The sequence below is a fragment of the Enoplosus armatus genome, chromosome 22 (assembly GCF_043641665.1).
Source record: "Enoplosus armatus isolate fEnoArm2 chromosome 22, fEnoArm2.hap1, whole genome shotgun sequence".
Lineage (NCBI taxonomy): Eukaryota > Metazoa > Chordata > Actinopteri > Centrarchiformes > Enoplosidae > Enoplosus > Enoplosus armatus.
In genome coordinates, this window is record NC_092201.1 from 8,689,808 (window position 1) to 8,712,415 (window position 22,608).

The window sequence follows — 22,608 nt, forward strand, 5'->3', positions numbered from 1 at the left end:
GAAAGCTCCCATCCTGCTGTCCCTTCAGAGACACAGATGGATGAAGATACTAGTCGACAGAAGACTAATCAACAGGTACGTTCACGTTCAGCACTTTAGCTTTACTCCTAGAGTCTTTCTGAGTCACCTTTTTCTGCTTTTGTTTCATTTTAAGCAGGTAAATAAGGGAAGTAAATCTATTATGATGGTAATCTATTGTGAATCAGGACTGCCAAACAGTTTTATGTAATGCAACTAGAAGGCTAATGATAATGGGAGATTTAGGACAGATTTGAACCTTCATAGGGACTTTCCTTTTGGTAAAATATCACTCTATTCTGGGACGTTCACGGCGTCCCCACAGCACACCTTCCGTCAGTGTTTAGGTAGAAAGTTTGTGTTAAGTATCTGACAAACTGGACGCAATTGGTCCCCATAAGGGACCACGATGTGGTGTGTGAAATGTCCCCACAAAGCTGGTTTTAATCAATGTGTGTGAAAGCAGACAGCGGTGGACGGCGCAGGAAGAAACATTCTAGTTGAATTTATGTTTTTTCTCTCAAGTCTGGTGTCTGTTGACATGCATTACATTTAGAGACATGTCCTTAAGAAAATGAATTAGTCTAACTAAATATTATGCAGTGTTTACGTCATATTGACCAATTGTTTTTCATATTTGCAGATGACCACACATGCAGCACATGTCAATCCCGTGGAAAGCTCCCATCCTGCTGTCCCTTCAGAGACACAGATGGATGAAGATACTAGTCGACAGAAGACTAATCAACAGGTACGTTCACGTTCAGCACTTTAGCTTTACTCCTAGAGTCTTTCTGAGTCACCTTTTTCTGCTTTTGTTTCATTTTAAGCAGGTAAATAAGGGAAGTAAATCTATTATGATGGTAATCTATTGTGAATCAGGACTGCCAAACAGTTTTATGTAATGCAACTAGAAGGCTAATGATAATGGGAGATTTAGGACAGATTTGAACCTTCATAGGGACTTTCCTTTTGGTAAAATATCACTCTATTCTGGGACGTTCACGGCGTCCCCACAGCACACCTTCCGTCAGTGTTTAGGTAGAAAGTTTGTGTTAAGTATCTGACAAACTGGACGCAATTGGTCCCCATAAGGGACCACGATGTGGTGTGTGAAATGTCCCCACAAAGCTGGTTTTAATCAATGTGTGTGAAAGCAGACAGCGGTGGACGGCGCAGGAAGAAACATTCTAGTTGAATTTATGTTTTTTCTCTCAAGTCTGGTGTCTGTTGACATGCATTACATTTAGAGACATGTCCTTAAGAAAATGAATTAGTCTAACTAAATATTATGCAGTGTTTACGTCATATTGACCAATTGTTTTTCATATTTGCAGATGACCCCACATGTCAATCCTGTGGAAAGCTCCCATCCTGCTGTCCCTTCAGAGACACAGATGGATGAAGATACTAGTCGACAGAAGACTAATCAACAGGTACGTTCACGTTCAGCACTGTAGCTTTACTCCTAGAGTCTTTCTGAGTCACCTTTTTCTGCTTTTGTTTCATTTTAAGCAGGTAAATAAGGGAAGTAAATCTATTATGATGGTAATCTACTGTGAATCAGGACTGCCAAACAGTTTTATGTAATGCAACTAGAAGGCTAATGATAATGGGAGATTTAGGACAGATTTGAACCTTCATAGGGACTTTCCTTTTGGTAAAATATCACTCTATTCTGGGACGTTCACGGCGTCCCCACAGCACACCCTCCGTCAGTGTTTAGGTAGAAAGTTTGTGTTAAGTATCTGACAAACTGGACGCAATTGGTCCCCATAAGGGACCACGACGTGGTGTGTGAAATGTCCCCACAAAGCTGGTTTTAATCAATGTGTGTGAAAGCAGACAGCGGTGGACGGCGCAGGAAGAAACATTCTAGTTGAATTTATGTTTTTTCTCTCAAGTCTGGTGTCTGTTGACATGCATTACATTTAGAGACATGTCCTTAAGAAAATGAATTAGTCTAACTAAATATTATGCAGTGTTTACATCATATTGACCAATTGTTTTTCATATTTACATATTTCAAAAGTACAATACTTTTTCCAATGTGGTTAAGCTCTCTTGAGTTTACAATGGTAACATTTTAAACTGAGTGCTCTGGTCTAGGCTGTCTGTTTTTCAAGATGTCATAAAAAAGTACAGTTTTTAACTTCACACATTACAGTTAATATGTAAGCGTTTTTGAGTTTTTTTAGTAATTTTCAAGCTAGGTTTTTGTGACAGTGTAAACAGTGTGTTTCCAGATGAAATAGTTTCATCTAATACATTTAGAACTATAAAAGTAGCACACAATCAATGCCAGACTTTAAAACGTGTTTTTAGACAATTGCAATTTTTAGGAATCATTGTTAACATCACTCCCAAACATGTTTTTAAGCATGCAGAAGTTGTCAGTACAGCATGTTCTTTTTAATTCATTGGTCAACGTTATAGTTTTTTTAAATATTTCGCGTCTTCCTCACTTTGAAAAAATCTAGGCATCAGATTCAGCTTCATACTCTAAAATTGGTTTTGTCAGTATTTTTTTGTAATTGCAAGTATTATGATTTCAAATGTTGCTGTTATTTACAGATTGGGACAGATTTCCAAAATGAGAGTTTTTTACCAAGACTGAGACGGACTAAAAGTATCATAGTAAGTTCTCAATTAATTTTCAATAATATGATTGTATTCTCATAACATACTGCACTTACTTACTGGGGTTGTGTTTAGTCTAAAGTATATATGTCTAAGTTACTTAATTTGTTTTTAGATGAAAGACACTAGTCTTGAAGACTCTGAGCTATATGATTCTACATCAGAGAGTGCCGATGAGTATGTTCCAGATTCCACCTCCGAAAGTGAAGACAGTGATTCTGCCCTTGAACCAAACTTAAGGAAAAAATGGCGGCCTCTTGATGATTTATGGAATGACTCTGGCTCATTGAGTCCCCCTGTCTGTGACACCACAACACCAGACCACATGACCTTTGAAAGCAACAGCATTACATCTGAAGTCACTGGAGCAGAAGAACCCTGCTCAAGTCAGGACATGACTGACGGCATAGTTGTTCATGCTTTCCAAAAAAGAAACGGCAATAGAGTGTACGACAAGAGACATTATTGCTTGTATTGCAATAAGCCTTTTGCCAAGATGGCAAGGCATCTAGAAAGTGCCCATGAAAATATATTGGATGTGGCTAAAGCTCTTAGCTTACCAAAGAGTTCCAAGGAGAGAAAAAAACAGCTAGATTACATTCGCAACAGAGGTAACTATGCTCACAATGCTGCTGTTATGGAGTCAGGGAAGGGGAAACTAGTACCATGTAAACGACCTCCTAAAGAAGCACAGGGAAATTATTTCATGCACTGTGCATACTGCCAAGGACTTTTTACAAGAAAGGTCTTGTGGCGACACATGCGAAGTTGCAAACTTAAACCTGGATCAGTCCCCCCAAAACCAGGAAAGAACCGCATTCAGTCCATGTGTACATACACAGGGCCTGTGCCTTCACACGTGAGTAAACAAATGTGGGGAGTAATCGGTGCCATGATTCCTGATCCAATCACAGATATAATAAAAAATGACCATGTCATTATTGATGTTGGGCAACACCTGTTAAACAAAGGTGGGATGTCGGCCAAGAATCAACAGTGTGTACGAGAGAGGATGCGAGAAATGGGAAGACTGATTGACAATGCCAGAAGAGTTACCACCTTAAAAACAATGAAGGATTTCATAAATCCAAAGAATTACTTGGAGACGGTCAAAGCTGTCAAGAAGACTTGTGGCTATGATAGTGACACTAACAAATTCTCGATTCCATCACTTGCAAATAAACTTGGGAATGCCTTGGTTAAAGTCAGCAAACTCTTAAAAGCTCAGGGTTTGATTCTGAACAATGAAGAGCTTGTGAGGAATGCCACTGAGTTTCAAGAAGTCCACAGTGAAAAGTGGAACGAGATGATATCTGCAACAGCACTAAGGAACATCGCTGAAGCAAAATGGAATGTGCCCACACTAATGCCCTTCACTGAGGATGTTCAAAAAATGCATCAGTTTCTCAGTCAAATGCAAGATGAGTGTAGCAGTACACTATCTGAAAGTCCTTCTACAACGGCCTGGATGGACCTGGCAAAGGTGTGTTTAGCACAGATCATCCTCTTTAACCGACGCAGGGAAGGAGAGGTGGCAAGCATGCCCTTGTCTGCATTTTTGTCAAGGGACACGTCTGATCCCCACCAGGATTTGGACTGGGCACTCTCCGAAGTGGAAAAAAAACTTTGCAGACATTTCTCAAGGATAGTCATCAGGGGAAAGCGGGGTAGACCGGTTCCAATTCTTGTGACTCCGAAAATGCTGTTTGCATTACAACTCCTGGTTTCGCAGAGAGAGGCTTGTGGGGTTCTAAAAGATAATACTTATATGTTTGCAAGACCTGCAGCTAAGACGCATTTCCGTGGTTCAGACTGCCTCCGTGGCTTTGCAAAGGCGTGTGGTGCAAAGTGTCCTAAGGCACTGACATCCACCAAACTACGAAAGCATGCTGCAACCCTTTCAACAGTGCTGAACATGACAGACACAGAGATGGACCAGCTGGCCAACTTTCTTGGTCATGACATTAGAATCCATCGTGAGTTCTATCGACTCCCTGAGAAGACTCTGCAACTCGCCAAGATCAGCAAACTTCTAATGGCACTCGAGCAAGGAAGATTAGCGGAGTTCCATGGCAAGAACTTGGATGAAATCACGATAGGTCCAAATGGTATGTTTTATTTTTATTTTCCTTTGTCTACCATCATTTTTCCATCCTTTTTCTTTTTATTTGATCACATTTATTAGCTGTACTTGGTATGTCTCCCATAGAAAAAGTTCTGGGCAATGATGAGGAAGACAGGAGCGGAGAGGAAGCACACTGTTCATCTACTGTTGATGGTATGTAGTGTCAGTAGTTTAATGTCAAAAAGAAATAGGTGCGTAAGTTTATTAGAGCATAGTCACCAAAATCATTTAGTGATACAAGATGTGTGTGTGTATATATGTGTATATATATATATATATTTCTTTGTTTTGTTAAAGTCCCAATCTGTAAAAAGGCCTTCAGCAACCTTACTTTCCAACCGTCGCACCATGGTTGATTCTACCTCATTCTTTGCTGAGTGCTGTTATAGGACATGTGTCACCTAGGCAGCTGCAGAGCAACCTGGTAGTTAGATTAATTGGGCCTCGTGCAAGAACGTTTTAATATTCTTGTTCTAAAACCTGTTGGTGAGGAGGTGCACGTTTGTGAGATTTGATCATTAGCATAAGCAACACCACTAAAATGACCATACAAGACTACCTGTCTTGAATGGTTAGTTTGTGAGCATGTTTTATTTAACAAAAACATTACCATTGAGTAAATAGAAGACACACTGTGTCTTGCTTTTCTAAAATCAGCAGCTAAAAATAAGTGTGAGCAGAGGCTTCCCAGCTTTAGTGAACTAGCTTTGCTACCAGGAACAGAAATGTATTAAATAATGCTGATATTTAAACATAATTTAATTGACTTGCTAAAAAAGACGAGACAAGGAAGGAGAGAAAGAGAGGGATATAGAAAGTGTACACGCTTGGGTGATCAAGAGAGAGGAAGTGTGGACAGACAAAGAGGTCGAACTTAACTTTTATCAGGTAATGGTATTCCTCTTCTTCATCTTCCAATCGGTGCATTCATGCCACCAAATTCAAACTGTCACTTCAACGTAAAAACATGAAAGGCCCTGTTTGTCTGTTCTGGGCTACTGTAGAAACATGGCGGTGCAACATGGCGGACTCTGTGGAAGAGGACCCGCTCCCTATGTAGATATAAAGGGCTCATTCTAAGCTAACGAAAACACGATTCTTAGTTTCAGGAAATTATATTAATGTTATATTCCATTTTTGATAATGGATCCCCCTAAATCCGACACACTGAACCTTTTTAATAGTTGAATGCACCTAAATGTTTTATAATTAAGTGTTCCTGCAAAAACAAATGACACATTGATTGGGTATGGTCAGCATTCTTGTAGTACATGTGAAGTATGCATCTTATTGAGAATGTTATTTTTTTTCATAGAACCATCAGCAGAGGAGACTCTTCCACCTGCAGAGGGGAATGAAATCCCACCAACACACAAGAGACACAAACCGCCATCAACAGAGGAGACTCTTCCACCTACAGAGGGGAATGAAGTCCCACCAACACGCAAGAGACACAAACCGCCATCAGCAGAGGATGAGGTAGCTTCTGGAGTCAGTGTTGTGAGACCCTCTTCCAGAGGTAAATTTTAGTTATTCTAGTAACGGACCTATGAGCCTGAATAGGTTAAACAGTGTAACCAACGGATGGATGTATAGTAAGAACTAGTTACTCATTTGGTAGAAGCATATGTGTTAGTGTTTCAAGTAGTTAAAGTAGCTTTAATATTAATTGACATTATGTTCAAGAAGCTAACATTGCTGAAACCATAGTAATGTAGTAGTGCTTTACTTTAGCATGATGGTTATCCAAAAGGTTTTTAAACGCATTCTACTTTTTTAGTTTGATTGCATAATGCCACTTAAGCAGCCTTGTGTCAAAACCGATATCCTCAAGCACAGTATCTAATCTGGTAGAAGATGATGTATACGTGTATGATAAATATTGTTGATTTCCTCTTCCCCAGTGTTCATTTCAGCCCAAGTGGCAGAATGCACAAATTGTTGAACGCTCAATTTGTACTGTAGATGTTGGCATATACATATACTGATACCGGCTTTAGAACTTACAGGACTTGTAGCTCACACCCTTCCTTCTACTTTTATTTACAAATTAGTTTTTCTGCTCACTTACAGGTAAAGCTGGCCAGAAAAAAACACCCTGGCAGCAGACAGAGGTGCAGGCGGTGGAGAGGCACATGAAACAATTCATCACTTCTTGTGTTGTACCGGCAAAAAGTGACTGTGAGAAATGTTTAAGGGCTGAACCAGAAGCTCTCAAGAACCGGGACTGGCAAACCTTGAAATTTTATGTTTATAACCGCATTACAGCCTACAAAAGAAAAGTTCAGTGTAATTAGTATGGTGATTACCAACGCACAGGCTGGTTTACATTCAAATTCCTCAGCAAAATACTTAAGGTGTTGAATGCATGTTAAATGCATTTCCTAGTTTCAAAATATATTTGCAAAGCAGTTTTCAAATGTTTTGCATTGTTCACATTCAATATTTGCTTGCTGTCAGAAGTGAAATGTGAGAGAAAGAGACTGGGCAGGCCTCTGAGTTTTCCAGTTACCTGGAGTCATTAAAAAGTTTAAATGTGCAATTTAAATGAGAGTTTGATTTCTTGGAATTTAACTAATGACAGTCACTCCTACAAACTACATGTAACTTACGACAAATGTGTGAGATGATTGGTAGTATTATTAGGGTGGTGCTAAGTGCCATTATTGTGGTTTGTTTCCGTGTCTGTATTTGGGTATTTGGTCTCATCCCTATGGGTAGCAGGTGGCTAACTATGAAAAATTAATATGAAGACATAACCAGGGTGGTCAAGGACAACTCAATTTCAGCCAGGTAGCAGTTTACAGTACATGTCGCAGGAGCAACTGTGTATGCTCAGCCATTTTTATTGTGAGTCAACCTTGTGAGAAGTAAAATGCAATAATCTGAGGTTTGACTTGATATAGATGTATATAATTTGCCATTTTAATGTAGAAATAATACTTATAGTAATACTAATAATGATAATTCTAGCATGGTCCCCAGTAATCAAATGGGAATCTGTGTGAGTTATGCAAAATTATGCAAATTATATTTAAATTCGGTCCCCGTCAACCCTGTTCACTGTGTTTTTCATAGGTCCCCAGTTAGCATGGTGAAATCATTACTTCATCAATGTAGAGATTTGAAGGCGTGTATAGGCTAACTAAGCAGTGGCAAGTGTACCTAATTTTTTTCACACTTCTAGGCCCTCTAGAAAGGGTGGTCCCCGCAGGTGATGATTAAAAAGTTGGTCCCCATTATAAATGAAAACCAGTATGTGTGTGTGTGTGTGTGTGTGTGTGTGCGTTTGTCCAATAAATCCTTAAATAAAGGCTCAAAAAGAAGCTAGACACACTGAACAGTTTTTGCATTATAGGCAGAAATGGGACATGAGCATATACATTATCTACAGGTCAGCAGGTCCAGAGGGGAGGAGGAGGAAAGCCCTGAACACACACACACACACACACACACACACACACACACACACACACACACACACACTCTGTCTCTGCAGTCTCAGATTGACATCAAATGAAGCATTACTGTGTGTGTGTGTGTGTGTGTGTGTGTGTGTTGTTAGTGACATGATCACTCACGGCCACTGAGCTGATGTGCATGCGTGTTCATCTGTGAATATGTCGTCTATTCACGTTTGTTTGTCTGTGGATTAATATATCTGTGTGTGTGTGTGTGTGTGTGTGTTTGTCGACTGATTGTGTGGATCTGCACATTTGCACAGTTTTTGCACGTGTTTGAGTAAGTGCATATACTGCATTTAAGTGTGTGTGTGGGTGTGTGTGTGTGTGCCTGTGCTAGAGGCAGGGCCCTGGCCTGTTTCTGTCCAGGTGTGTGTTTTTGGCCTGAGGGGAGACAGAGCAGATGGTCCCCTGTTTGCGGTTGACTCTGTGTGGCTGTAACTGACTGCTTGTCAGAAACATCTCTGTGGCCAAAGATCTGTGCCTTGCAGAACATCAGCTGAAAAGATACACCACTGCAGGGCTGTCAAAGGCCTGGGTCGGGGCCCAAAGTAGGGGTCAACTGATGGGCTGCACAGTTAATCAGACTTGAAAAGAAAAGAAGTTTTGTAGCCAGTAATTTGTAAGAGGCCGCATTTTGAGGGAAAGATATTTCAGAAAACTACTCAACAAGAGATGTGTAGAATATCTGCCTTACGGTACAAGCAAAGTAGTGTTTCTATATCTTCTCGTTATATAAGCTACTTCTATCGTCCCCATCCAATGTTTATGTGTATGTTCAACTTTTGTTAGTAATGCCACTCTTTTACAGTATCTGAATATATATGTCATATTGTGCAATAATGGAAAGCGGCCCAGACTTCTTGTTAACTGAAGCTCTGGGTAAATGCAACAGCTTAACATTACAGACAAACAGTAGTAAGTAGTTTTAAGGTCAAAGCCACAGAATGCACTATACTAGAGGGTAAATATTTTAAGATATATCATGCCTTATAGAGAAGAAACAAGCCAGAGAAAAAATACTTTTATGCTGAGTATTTATGAAGTGGTTTAAGTTCGCTTTAGTTCATTCTAGTAAGGGGAGAGTGTGGATCAGATGGCCAATGTGTGTGTCCAGTGGGTCCACTAACCTGAGGATGACATCACTGTCTCCAAGGATACCCAAATGGCTGAATGATGAGTGTTGACCAATAACTTTTCCCCAAATTTCTAAATTCTACGCTGACAAGTATTCACACCAAAGAAACCTACTCTATCTTTGCTGCACTATTGTTCACTAAGTGTATAGCACATGGTGGGTAGTTCAAGGGGCCTGGGAGTTCACATTATTCACAACAGAAAGCTTGAAATCTCAGAATCTGAGGCATTTATCATCATCATCATCATTTATCATTTTTTTTGCAATAGACAGTTAAAAGTTTCTGATTACACCTTCAAAGTTCATTGATGTGATACGAGTGACATTTTTCATTATTGTCACCACTGTTTTAATTACAAGGTTTCTTTTCTTTGACCTGTTTGACTTTATCAGTTTTAGTATTTAAGTTATTTATTTCATCCAACACACACACACACACACACACACACACACACACACACACACACACACACAGACTACTCCCAGGAGGTAAAAGCATGACAAGACATGAGTTCATGGTGTTTTTGCTTCATATGAAACGTTGTGAGTGTGACTCATGATTAACAGGACAGATAAGCATGTATTTATATTTTTCCAGTATTATGTTTTCTTCCCACATTATTATTGCAGAATAAAATGGATTAATAACAAGATTTAATTGACTGAATAAAAAAACATGGATTATTCTATTTTAGTACATGTAATTCATCCAGAAGGCAAACAAATGATTAGCCTGTATGAATATTAAATCAGCTGATTGAAAGTTATTTATTACGGCTGCAGGACAGTAACTTTGGTGTGATGGTGGTAGGACATCATGTGATATTAAGAAGAAGGTGTAATGGGTGTCGGAGAGACAAAGCAGCCTGTGTGATCATGCTGTATGAACTGACACACCAGGTGATGCTTGCGCCTTTGGCAGTGTTTATCTGTTTGAACAGTTTGGTTTCCTTTACAATATGGGTTCCAGCCTTGTAGAGCCAATAATGTTGTTGTAGACGCCTTTGGTCTTTCCCATTTTATACCCTGGAAAAGTCAATACCATACTCTAAACCCAAACAGATTACATTTCAACTGGTATAAAATTAAGAGAAGTTTGACAAACCATGGCCAACAAGTGTGTAATTTTACTTTATTTATATGATTAATTAATCACTTCAATTGATTTTCTGTTGAGCGCCTAATGGATTATTTGGCCGTACATTCTGTTTTGGCTTTACAGTAGTGCACAAAGTAAATACTGTACACCAAGAGTAGGTTAATCAAAACCATAACCTGGTAAAAACCCAGTGTACTCCTTTGTACCTTAAGCGCAGTATATCTTTGTTCCACTGATCACTAAGTCTTTGTCTCTTTCTTTCTTTCTTTTTAGGTGATCCCATCATCCCTGGCCTTGTGGAGTAACTGCCTTTATCTAAAGGGATGCCCTATTGATTACTGCTTTCTAACAAAGCCCACTGATTACAGAGGGGGAGTTGGAAAGGCCTTGCTCACTATGTCAACTCTGCATCAGGATATTTAAAGTCAAGAAGGACTACAGGGACAGGAGTTTGTGTTTTCAGCCGTCACATTTAGCTTTTCAGATTTTTTTGGACATCCTTCTTACTTTTTTTGTATTTACGCTGATGTGTGTGTCATTTCGAGCATGTATTTCTGATTCACTTGCTTTATTCATTTGAACCAAATACACACCATATTCTCTTACCATGTACGGTAGCTCCCGTTCCGTCTCAAAGCTGGATGTTGTCGGATCCAATGGGAACGGGTCAGTGTCTGGGAGTCCTGGTCGCTCCCCACGCCTCCCGCGTTCCCCACGCCTGGGACACCGGCGAAACAGCAGCAGCAGCTCCACCGGCGGACTTACTGGCTCCGGTAAAACCCTGTCCATGGAGAACATTCAGTCTTTAAATGCTGCCTATGCTACAGGCGGACCCATGTACTTCACTGACTCAGTTGATGACCCGGTCGGCATTGGGAGCCTCGGCAGCGGGCTGAACCCCTCACTGCCCAAAAGCACCATGACCCTGGGCAGAGCTGGGGCCAGGGTCCCCTACGGAATCAGGGCAGCTGTCATGGGGAGCAGTCCTAATATAAACACTGGAGGAGGGGGAGGTGGTGGAGTGGTCATGCCCAGTGATGCAATAGCATTTGGGGGGGAGCTGCAAAACCAGCTTTCACAGGCGGCTACTGTGCCCCACTCCATGAGACAGGTGAGGCATCGCAGTATTTTCTTCTTTTTCTTTTTTTTAACCTTTGGTCAGTGCCAGGCAAGTCTCCAGTCTTTATGCTAAGGTAAGCTAACTATCTCCTGGTTCTAGCCTCACATTGAACAGACAGATATAAGAGAGCTTCTTATTTACTACCTCTTGGTAAGAAGTTTTTTTTCTGGGCATAAAATCATGAATCCCCTGCAACATTTCATTGTTGAAAATTGCTCTCAAATAGAAGGCAAAACTGCTGAGCTCAAATGAAGTCTAGAATAAACAGATAAGGAATGTGTGGATGAAATTGATTTAGGGCATAGATAATCTTTGTTTCACCTTTGAGCGACGAGGGAGTCTGAAGTAAACATGGAAAGATAAAAGATGAAATCAATTGTGCTTAGCAAACAAGATGTTTTGTCACACATGAATTGTCCACCTGTTCAATCTAGGAGGGAATGTGAGTGGTTAATGTTTTCTTCTTAAGTCACGCTTCAACTAAATAAAATAAGAGTTGTGTGGGTATTCATACTGTATGTTTAAATAGACTAAGGTCTGCCCTCTCACTCCCTCTGCACCATTAGTCATAACCTGAAAGATGCATCTCTCCTTCCTCACACATACCTCCCTCCTCCATTTTCTAATGTTTCTAATGATGAATGAATGAACTCTCTGAAGCTTTCCTCTATTGCATGTCACGTTCATGTACTGTATGTTATGTTTATTGTGAGGATGCTGTGACTTGCTGCAAATTTCCCCCGCTGAGGGATTAATAAAGGATCTTATCTTATCTTCAGTGTTTGATTCTATTAAAATTGTTAAACCTATTCTGCCTTTTTGCTTGCAGAACTATAAGACGCTCAGCTAAATACCTAAAATAAGTTTTTCAAAACCAAAGCAGAGTCTGTTTGTTGTTTAAAAATTAATTGAAGATTCTTTAATATACTCCTGTCCTCATGTCAAGATTAATTAAACATTTTTATGGGGAGCATTTTCTCATTAATATTGCAGTTAGGTGTGCACTATGTGAAGAAATGCGTATTTGTAGTCTTGACAAGTTTTAATCACAGTAACAGTCTCAAAGTGCTTCACATACATATTTCCATGTTTGTGCGTGGTATATTTTTCAGCTGCAGCAGTGGCTTTCAGAAGGAGTAGTTCACTCTTAGAGGTGGCATCTCCTAATAGACAAAATGTTTATACTGTGAGACGTGAACAAAAATGATGATGTTCCTGTTGTCAAACATTTTACACTGTGTGTGTTTGTGTGTGTTACCAGGTGAGAGACGGTGCAATGTCGGACCTACAGACACAGTTAAGAGAAGTGCTGAGAGAAAACGAACTACTACGCAGAGAAGTAAGGACACTTGCAGACACACACACCTCTGAAGATATAAAAAATATTGATTTCACATTTTATTTAGGTGTTTGTTTACGTGTGTGTTCCTGAATTTAAAACAAATATTATAGCTATAAGTAAATTGTAAATTGAATAAGTAACATTAGGAGGCAAGTAATCAATGTGTTTTTAAGGTCCCAGTCAATAGAAATAAACATTTGTTAAAATAAAGGAACAACGTTCAATGTTGATTTCTTTCAGCTGGAGGCTAAGGAGTCCAAGTTGAGCTCCTCTATGAACTCCATTAAGACGTTTTGGAGTCCAGAGCTGAAAAAAGAGAGGGCGCTGAGGAAGGACGAGGCCACAAAGATGACCGTGTGGAAGGAACAGTACAGAGTGGTGCAGGAGGAAACACAGGTAGGAAAGAGGCCTCTCTGTGTATGTGTGTGTGTGTGTGTGTGTGTGTGTGTGTGTGCGCAGCTATGTGTGTTGCGTGATACGTCAACAACAATATCCTGACCAGGGTTGGGTTAATGTCATTGTCATCGCAGCTAATCCAGGACCTGGAAAGTCAGGAAATCCAAGTTAGAAATTACGTTTTGGCCAAACCCTGTTAGTTTTTGCTTTGGATAAGGTTTATCCTTTGCTGCCTGTGATAAATTAGTTCTACTCAGTGTATGGACCGGCACAAAAGGAGAGCATACCCTGATCATTCTGTGGACTGTTCTGGTGGATTTGTCTTGCCGCTTGAAGACGGGTAAACAGATGAAGCGGGCTGCCTGGTTGGGGACTCCCAGCTGTCTGTTGGTTCAGAAGCCATCTGGATGAGATGGAGGCACAGCTAGTCTGGCAGGAGGCTGCAATATTATACAAGAGATGACTTGCACACACACACACACACACACACACACACACACACACACACACACACACACACACACACACACACTGGCAGTTGCTCGCTGCCTCTCAGTGACTAATTTCACACGCTGTCATCTTGAAACCGGTGCAGAAAGTGCTCAGTCCTCGCTACATTTATTCTTAATTCAAGGAAAGAATCAGGTCATTAACCGGTGCTCTTATCTCTGCATATATATGTGTGTTTGAGTTTATTTGGGGCTTTGATGTTGCTCCAAAGACTCCCAAGACAAATTTAATGTTGAAATGATATGTGGGAAAGGACTTCAGGTTGTGGAATTACATCACCAGATATTAAATCACTCGCTTACACAAATTTACAGCCAGTTTGGCGTGTGTGTGAACATGTGCAGTATGCATGTGTGTGTGTATCCATAAATCTCTTGAGTTTAACTGTGTGTCTTGTGTGTGTGTGTGTGTGTGATGCCGTGTGAGAGAGAACAAAGGAACAGATGATAAGTTGATCAATCTATCATGTATTTGGCCTCCTATCACCTCTTGAAAAATCCTCAGCTGCCTTCACACTTACACACACACACACACACACTCCTCTTCTTTGGGTATGTTATAGTCAATACACATGTTGAGACATGTAGGAGTATTTTCTGATCTCTAATGTTGGGAGATATGTGAGACACTCTCTGTCTTTCTTAATCTCTGTCACTTTCATTCCCTTTCTTTTCCTCCAGACAAATCACACCCTTTTAACCAAAGGCATCCTTTTCATTTCCTGCTCTCATTATCCCTTCACTTTCTCTCTCTTCTCCCTCTCCCTTTCTGTTCTTCTCTGGCTTTTTTCCCCCCTCTGTTCTTGCTCATTCTCCTTCTCTTCTTCTATTTCTGTCATCACATGGTGAGTCAGCTCTCACTTTACTCCCTCCCTCCCACCTTCTCTCCTCTCTCACTGTCTTTGCCATCATCTTCGTGTTAGAAATTGAATTAAGTTACCTCCCAGTAATTCTGGGACACATGCACGCTGTGTCACGCCCCTGCTGAGGAATGCGCATCTCATCTCCACCCTTCGTCCTTCCTCCACACTTCCTCACTTACTCACCTCCTCCTTCATGCTCGGCCCACTATCTTCACCTCTCTTCCGCCCGCCTCTGTCTTTATCTCTTCCTCTCCTTCTGCCTGAATCCTTTCCTCTCATGTTCTTACAAAGTGTCACCACAGATTCAAAACCAGAATAACAGACTCTCCTGATCTCATGTTTGTACTTGTTAGGCACAGGTCTTTGTAAAGAAGATCCAATAAATGATGGTATAATAATACAGTATTGTCATTATAAATGTCTTGTTGTGTATTGCATATTTTGGTAAATATACAAATATTTTTATATATGTAATGCTTACAACAATTGATCAGTTATTCATTTAAGTCATTTATTAAACAAAAATACCAAACATTTGCTGGTTCCAGCACTAACAATCGGAGGATTTGCTGTGTTTCTTTGTCTCATATAGTTAGACAAAATAGACAGTTTGAAGATGTCACCTTGGGCGCGAGGAACTTGATGGGTATTTTTTTTACTGTTGTCTTACATTCACTAGACCAAACAATTGGTCAACAACTATTGTTAAAGCTGCATGTAAGGCAGTGAGAGCTTTTTTTGGTTGAATGCAAAAATATTGAGTTATGTGAGATCAGGAAAGCAAATTCTGCATGTTGATGTTAACCAACCTGGTGGGTGTGTGATGCTTCTTACTAAAAGATAGCAAAGTGACAAGAGGGAAGAGGCTCCGATGTTAGAGGGCCCAGAGTGCTTGCTCACAGCTGTTTGGGAGAAAGATTGTTTTTTGTTTAACATTATTACTTTCTGTCTGTAGGAAAGTAAATTAAAAACAACATTTTTCATTTCTCAGGCAGATCAGATGGGAGGCTCTTTTTTTTGCTGCTTCCCCGCTGAGCTTTAAATTATTATTCTCTCTCTCTATATTGCCACGTGCTTTCTCTTGTTTCTCTTCCCACATCCAGTCATTTTCTCTTACCACACCATCCGCTCATTGTCACCACACTCTCCATCTCTTTCTCACTGGTCTCTCTTTTTCTCTCTGTCTCACCATTTCACTCCCACTTTCGGACGCCCTCTCTTTCACGGCCCCCCTGTCCTTCTTTTCCCTCTCCTCGCTCTCCATCTGGGCCTGTGGAGCAGTTCCTGCCACAGAACTAAATTCAATAGAACGGACACACCCTGTTCTAATGAACCTATTGACTTGAACACGGATGCCGGCTGTATTTAGCCTAATACTGCGGCCAGTGTTGTCTGTCTCCTTTGTCACTTTTAGTGCACTGCCTTGCTTTGGTTTCTGTTGTGTGTGTGTGTGAGTGAGTGAGTTCACCCAATTTGTTCCACCTCTTTGATCCCAGCAGGTAAGTTTGCAGAAAGAAAAGAGAAGCACAGAAAAAAAGTGAAAAAATATAGGAATGTTTGGAATGCTAAAGGAAAGCTTTACATTCTTTTTCCTTTCCGTCCCTCTTCTCTTCTCCGTGTTAGTTAGTCATCTCTTTTTTTCCCCCTCTTCTACCCTCTGCACTCCTAACAGCGGTCCGTTTGCTTTTAATAAATATACACGCTCAAGCAGAAGGCGAGCAGCAGTTAGCATTCATGATCGTAACCATGACGTCCAGGGTTCAACTCAGCATCACTGTTACCAAACTCTCCTGAAAATGAATCCATGTAAGAAGAGTTTAATGCTAAAATGAAGTCTGAAATAATCACAATAAGGTGTAATATGATATTGATATTTGCATTTTCCTCAATTAATTTATGAATAACCATTAAGTTTTGAATGAGAGTGTCTGTTCTACATGGTTTGTCCTGAATCATACCAGCTGAACAATAAACACTCTGTCTGTCCGTTTGTGGGGCTGCTAGATTCAATCTATCATCTACTGTACTCCAGGCGAGCCATGTGACGTCAGAGCCGGCATGTGTGTGAGTGTGGGAGTGTGTGTGTGTGTGAGAGAGAGAGAAAGAGAAAGAGAGGGAGACAGTTTATATGTTTGAAAAAGGGGCTTGTATGGTAATTTGGTTTTGTCAGCAGTCTCATACATGTTTCAGGTGTGTTTGAGACTGTGTGCTTCTGTATGTACACATGCATATATGCTGCATTTTTGCGTGTGCGTGACTGATTTCTTCATTTAATTTGGACATATGCATTTTTCAGGGGAAGCAGTTGCCAGCTGTGTTTGTGTGTGGGTTTGTGAGAGAGAGAGGTAGGGAGAGAGAGAGAGAGAGAGAGAGAGAGAGAGAGAGAGTACTGAACCAGGAGGGAATCTGTGTCCTTGCGTGTTTGTTGGCAGCCTTACGTGTGTGTCAGGACAATTGGGCTTTTTGTGTACACAAGTGTGTGTGTGTGTGTCTGTGGAGGTGCAAATTGCACAGTTGCCTGCATGTTTATAATTGTGTATTTACATTTGCGTGTGTGTGTGTTAGTGTGTATACAGTATGTGCACATGGAGACAAATATGCATGTTTCTGTGCATGTTCAGGACTGCTCTGTACTGCATCCACCATATCTAATTTTATCAAGTGTGTATGTTTTTGTTTGTATGCAAACAACTTGTGCGTGTTTTATGGAAGTAGAAGGTACTTGGCATTGGTATGATGTCAGAAGTTGTGTGTGTTTGTGTTTGTGTTTGTGTTTGTGTGTGTTGGAGAAAGTGCAGCAGCCAGTGGCTGTTGTACTTTGACTGCTGCACTGTTTTCATTCTCTTTAAATATTTAACCTAATAGTCAAGGTGCTGGTTGGGAATAGAGGGGTGTGTGTGTGTGTGTGTGTTTGTGTGTGTGTGTGTTTGTGTGTGTCTGCTAGAGAGGGAGAAAACATGTCTCCTCTGATAATATGTGAATCTCCATGAGATTGTTTACTGGTTCAGTAAGATCATATCATCGTATTGGTGGAAGACTATTTGTTCATAGACTTTCATCAAAATGTATATTGGTTTATTTTCAGCCCATAGGTTTTGTTTGTTTTTGGTCGAATTAAAGTGGCAAACTTACTAACTACTGAGGCCAGTGGGCGAAAGGTCTGGTGGTTTGTCAGCTCTTGTGTGTGTGTGTGTGTGTGTGTGTGTGTGTGTGAGTGAGGAGGTTAATCCAAACAGGCAGGTGAACACAGTGCCCGTTACACCAGGGTGGCACTTTGCCTTCAGGTCGAGGGCGGGATGACAGAGATAGAGAGATGAGATTGTCTTTCCTCTCTCCTACCTTCCTTTTTTCTATCATCTTTCTTTTTTCTGCCTTTTTCTCTTTTGCTAAGAGCGACAAAGTTAGAGAGACACAGAGAGAAGGAGACACAGACTGGCACTTGAGTGTATTTTCCACTCTATGAACATGGCAGTAAATCAGGCCTTCAGGTTAATGTGTAAATCCACGGTGCCACCAGACCTCTGATCTTTTCCCTGGAAGAATAAAACAACCTGAAACAAGTTAAATAATCATAGCCAACAACATTTATTAATTTGTTTTTATAAGAGCACAAGAGCAATGTTGTACTTAAACACATAACAGATATTTTACTGTAAATATACTGTAAATGCACCTTGGACTAGGAGTTTTAATCACTGCTCACTGTACTTAATGTTATTACATCTAGATTTGAATTGAGCATCTTGCATTTCTGATTTCATTACTCCAAGCTGGCATTGAGTTTGTCCCCATGGGTTCAAATTAGTTCGGATCCAATAGAAATGGACGGTGCCAAGTGTTTCCTGCGTGAGATTTCCATTTACTGTACAGGGAAAAAAAACTGTTGCCAGCAAGAGTTTCTGTGCCAACTGGCTGCAAAAAATGCTCGACTGGCAACCCGTATACCAGCATAGACCTGAGAGGAAGAGAGAGGGGGAAGATGGATTGAGATGTAAAGATCTGTAAAACGTAGAGAGGAAGAGGGAGGAAATTAGGAAAGTGGATAAGAAGGATAGATCAAACCGGAAAGATTTGGATGAGTGCCAGGAGGAGGGAGGAAAGCAGGAGAGATGAATGGATGGCATGGATGAGTTGAGCTGGAAACAGCAAATGTAATGCAGAGAAATGGAAAGAGTGGTGGATGCTGATGTGACGGGAGAGAAACGGGTGAAGAAGAGGAGGGTGGATGGAAAGATAGAAGTGACAGATTGACTTAAAGAGAGGAGTTAGCGATGAAGAAAAGAGAGATGTGGAAATACGGGTAACTGTAGGAATTTACAAAATCTCTTGTTATTACGAGCCATTTGGTAATGATGATTTTCAGTCATAACCAAGTTGAATTGTACTGAATTGAATTTTTGTTTTTTGACAAGATATCTTCTGGGTTTCCTTGTTAAAAACTTGGATGTAAATCTTTTGGATGGGAGTTATAGATGAGCCGAAGGAAGGGGAGAGGAAGGATTTATGGAAAGAGAGTCAAAGAGAAAAAGCTGAACATATACACACACACTCACACTCACACAAGGATTCTGCAAACATTTTGTGCATTCCTCAGGAGTCACGCTTCTCAACTGCAAATCTGCAACTCTGCAACTGCATGATTCTTGCAATTCTCGGGTTGTATCCACATGGTTGAATGCACTTATTAAAAGCCGCTTTGGGTAAAAAAGCATCATGTTATGTAATCTCTGCTGTCTCTCCTCTGTTCTCTGCTGAAATCAGTCAGCTGATCTGGTCATTAGACAGGTCATTAGTTTGTGTTTTTTGTCAACCAGTCATCTTGCCCAACATCTGATGAGAAGAGTGTGAATGTGTTTGACTGTTGTGAATATGATGCAGGACAGTCGTTGAAAAGACACACAGGCTCAGCAAAATTTAAAAAGTGTTTTTTTTCAGCCTGTTTTTGATACACGATACAACGCTTAAACTACAATGACCATCATCTCTCTGCCTACCTTGTCTTCCTCCTTCTCTTGCCTGCAGTCTGCTCCTCTTGTCCTCTGCTCATCACCCTATTACTCATTATTCCTCTTTCCTCTCTGTTGTGTGTGTGTGTGTGCTCATGTCAGCATACTGTACATGCGTGCAACGCTTACTGCCCCCACGTCTTAGAGTTCAAACGTCCTAACTAAAAGATAAAAACTTCCAAAAAAGCGTTGTTTATTGCATCTATTATCTCTGCATATGCACGTGTGTGTGTGTGTGTGTGTTGGGTGGGTTTTGTGTGTGCGTTTTTTCACACATGAATGCTCATCAGTAGCAGATGGTCCTCAAACCTGTGTGTTTATTTAGCCAGGATGGAGAGATAGGTGAGAAAGAGAAAGAAAGAGGGATGGAGAGGAAGAGGGGATAAGGTAAATACAGGGGATGATAGCGGGGGGAGAAAAAGGCAGATGGACGGAGGGAGGGAGAGAAAGGGAGTTGCAATGAATCGACTTTAACTGAGAAAGAGAGGAGGAAGAAGGAGAAAAAAAAGGAGGAGCCTCCTACACTCAGGAGTCTTATAAAACTTTAACTCTAATGCAGAGAGAGAGGGACTAGCTCGCTTTTCCTTCTGCTTTCCTTCTAAATAGGCACAGTGTTCCTTTTATAGTGGAAAGAAATAGAGAGAGATTTGAAACAGAAAGAAAAGAGCTTTCCTTCTTTTCCTACAAGGCTGTGATTTTGTGAGTTTCTCTCTCACTTTCTCCACTTTCTCTCTCTCTAAGTGTGTGTGTGAAGGCCTGTGGTAGCCATGTCTTTCCTTATAAGGAGTGGGTTTGGGAAGAGTTGGTGTGGAATGAACAGAATTACAGTGCAGTCACTCCCCTTTTTCTCCTGCTGTTTTTTTCTTTTCTACTCTGTCCCTCTAAAACCTATCTATATACCAGTCTATATGTCTGTCTGTCTATCTGGTTCAAAGAGCAGAACATCTGTAATGCGTTTATGTTAAATAAATGTGACAGCTGCAGTGTTTCTTCTCTTTAAACCCACGACTGACCCTGATGTTGCATCTCAAAGTGACTGATTAGGGTCAACATTTCTCTCTCCCCTCTTGGCCATTTTTTATTCATTATTTCCTTCATTTAATCTCTTGCCTCTCCCTCTCTTTCATCCTTACTCATTCTTGTCATCCTCTTTTGTTTTCAAACGTACGTACAATCTATTTTCTTCCATCAGCTTGCTCTTCTTTCGGAAAAAATTAGGGATTTTCTCTTTTGTTTCTTATGCTCGTTTGTCTTTTTTTTTAAATGTTATTTCCTCCTCTTCATTATGTTCTTCATCCTCCACCTTTATCCTCAGAGAGAGGAGAGAGAGAGAGTGCGTTAATCTCCCTGTTGTCTGATGCCTGAGTGGGCGACACTTTCAAACTGCTCACGGTCATTACACACACACACACACACACACACACACACACACACACACACACACACACACGTCAAGCACACGATAATGCCCTCGCGCAGACAGAGGCAGTGGTCATGCTGTTTTTGTGTGTGTGTGTGTTTCTGTCACAGTGTGTGTCTGTTTGTGAGGAGGGGGAAGAGAGTGACTCACCCGGCGAGGGCAGAATAAGCGAGGGACGAGACAGAGGAGTAATAATGGAGAGATGGTTAATATTGAACGACAGATGAGCAGCGGCCTGAGGGGAGGATGACGAGCGGATGGAAAAATTGTCACCATATTCACAAACGGATTTTCTCTTCTCTTCTTCCTCTAAATATGGAGTGGAATTATGCAGACTGCCCATTAAACAAGAAAGGATCATTCGTTTTTCTGTCGATGTTTTTTTCTTGCAACTTAAATTCAGTCATGTTCTGTTGTCACAGTGTTTAATATGAATTAAAGTTTAATTGTATTTCTGCTTCCAAAGATACAGTAACATATCCAGTATATTAAATGCCACCTACAATTTTCTAGTTGTAAACTCTCTGTTGCTGAAGCCATCCAATTTGTGTGAAGCCCATTTTAATCCCTCTAGTGAGGTGAATTTAGGTCTCGACCCTCATGTAGAAAATTCATAATAAGGTCACGTTGAGTCCCCCATTTGCAACCTCTATGTGACTGAAAACTAGATCTCAATTCAATCATGAAACCTTGTGTAAGGCAGTGCTGTAATGCAGTGATTCCCAACCAAGGCCGGGTAAGGGGTTACAAGTAATGGACTGAGTGCCGGCCAATGGTGGTTGCAGCTTCTTTATGAGACACTCTGAGATTCATTTTAGGTTCTTTCACCAGCTTTGTGGTCATGAAGCAACTCAGAAATATGTTGCTTAAAAGTTCAAAGAGTAAAAAAGAATGCAGTGCAGTACAGTGTGATCACATGGATCGTTTGATGCCTCCGTGCACTTTTGTTTCTGATATCGGCTAAACTGAAAACACAGGCACAGGTGGCCACCAGCCCTGATCAGAGCCAGACAAAAACACAGATGGATGCTGATGGAGGCTCTCACTTTATCAGCAGCTTGTTGGAGGACCTGGTCACATCTTCTGTTTGCATTTATTGATTTCACGACCAGAGTGGCCACTAATGTTGTAATTTGCCAGTGATAGATTGCTAAAGTTCAGCAAACAGTTCATTTTTTTTATTTACAGCAGAGGGCTGAAGCATAAACCTGCTCTCTACCTGCCGGCTTGCTTAAGCAATGTCATCCCCCTTTTTCAAGGAGGCTGTTGGAGTAAACTCTGTTTTTTGACTAACCTGGTTAGTTAAGTGCTGGTGGTTTCTACAGATAGTATTTACAGGCATCGTGACGTTTGAGGAGTTGTCTGTCTGTCTCGTGCTCACACAGTGCACAGACATGACATTTCCACTGGGCTCCAGTGTGTACACGTAAATACATTCTGTCTTATTCATAAAATATGAGGACTGTTCAAT

At 40.8% G+C, this 22,608-nt stretch overlaps 2 protein-coding genes across 2 annotated transcripts in view; both read left to right on the forward strand.

Moving 5' to 3' along the window:
* The first annotated feature begins 4,573 nt into the window (after window positions 1–4,573).
* Window positions 4,574–7,271, forward strand: LOC139305367 (uncharacterized). Its single transcript, XM_070929341.1, has 4 exons — window positions 4,574–4,766; window positions 4,868–4,936; window positions 6,099–6,302; window positions 6,857–7,271. The coding sequence occupies exons 1-4, from the start codon at window positions 4,574–4,576 to the stop codon at window positions 7,078–7,080; spliced, it is 690 nt and encodes a 229-aa protein (XP_070785442.1). The 3' UTR covers window positions 7,081–7,271.
* Window positions 7,272–11,088: 3,817 nt separating this feature from the next.
* LOC139304841 (ELKS/Rab6-interacting/CAST family member 1-like) overlaps window positions 11,089–22,608 on the forward strand; it is an 80,430-nt gene continuing 68,910 nt past the window's right edge. The window contains exons 1-3 of the mRNA XM_070928728.1: window positions 11,089–11,592; window positions 12,863–12,940; window positions 13,184–13,339. Of these exons, the coding sequence (XP_070784829.1) occupies window positions 11,089–11,592; window positions 12,863–12,940; window positions 13,184–13,339 (738 nt within the window). The remainder of the gene's footprint in view (window positions 11,593–12,862; window positions 12,941–13,183; window positions 13,340–22,608) is intronic.

Bases quoted from the DNA above. Each gene is read 5' to 3' on its own strand.
- LOC139305367 (XM_070929341.1), top strand. From the start codon at position 4,574: ATGACAGACACAGAGATGGACCAGCTGGCCAACTTTCTTGGTCATGAC. The intron at 4,767-4,867 runs GTATGTTTTATT...TGTCTCCCATAG, and splicing joins AATCACGATAGGTCCAAATG to AAAAAGTTCTGGGCAATGAT. The intron at 4,937-6,098 runs GTATGTAGTGTC...TTTTTTTCATAG, and splicing joins CTGTTCATCTACTGTTGATG to AACCATCAGCAGAGGAGACT.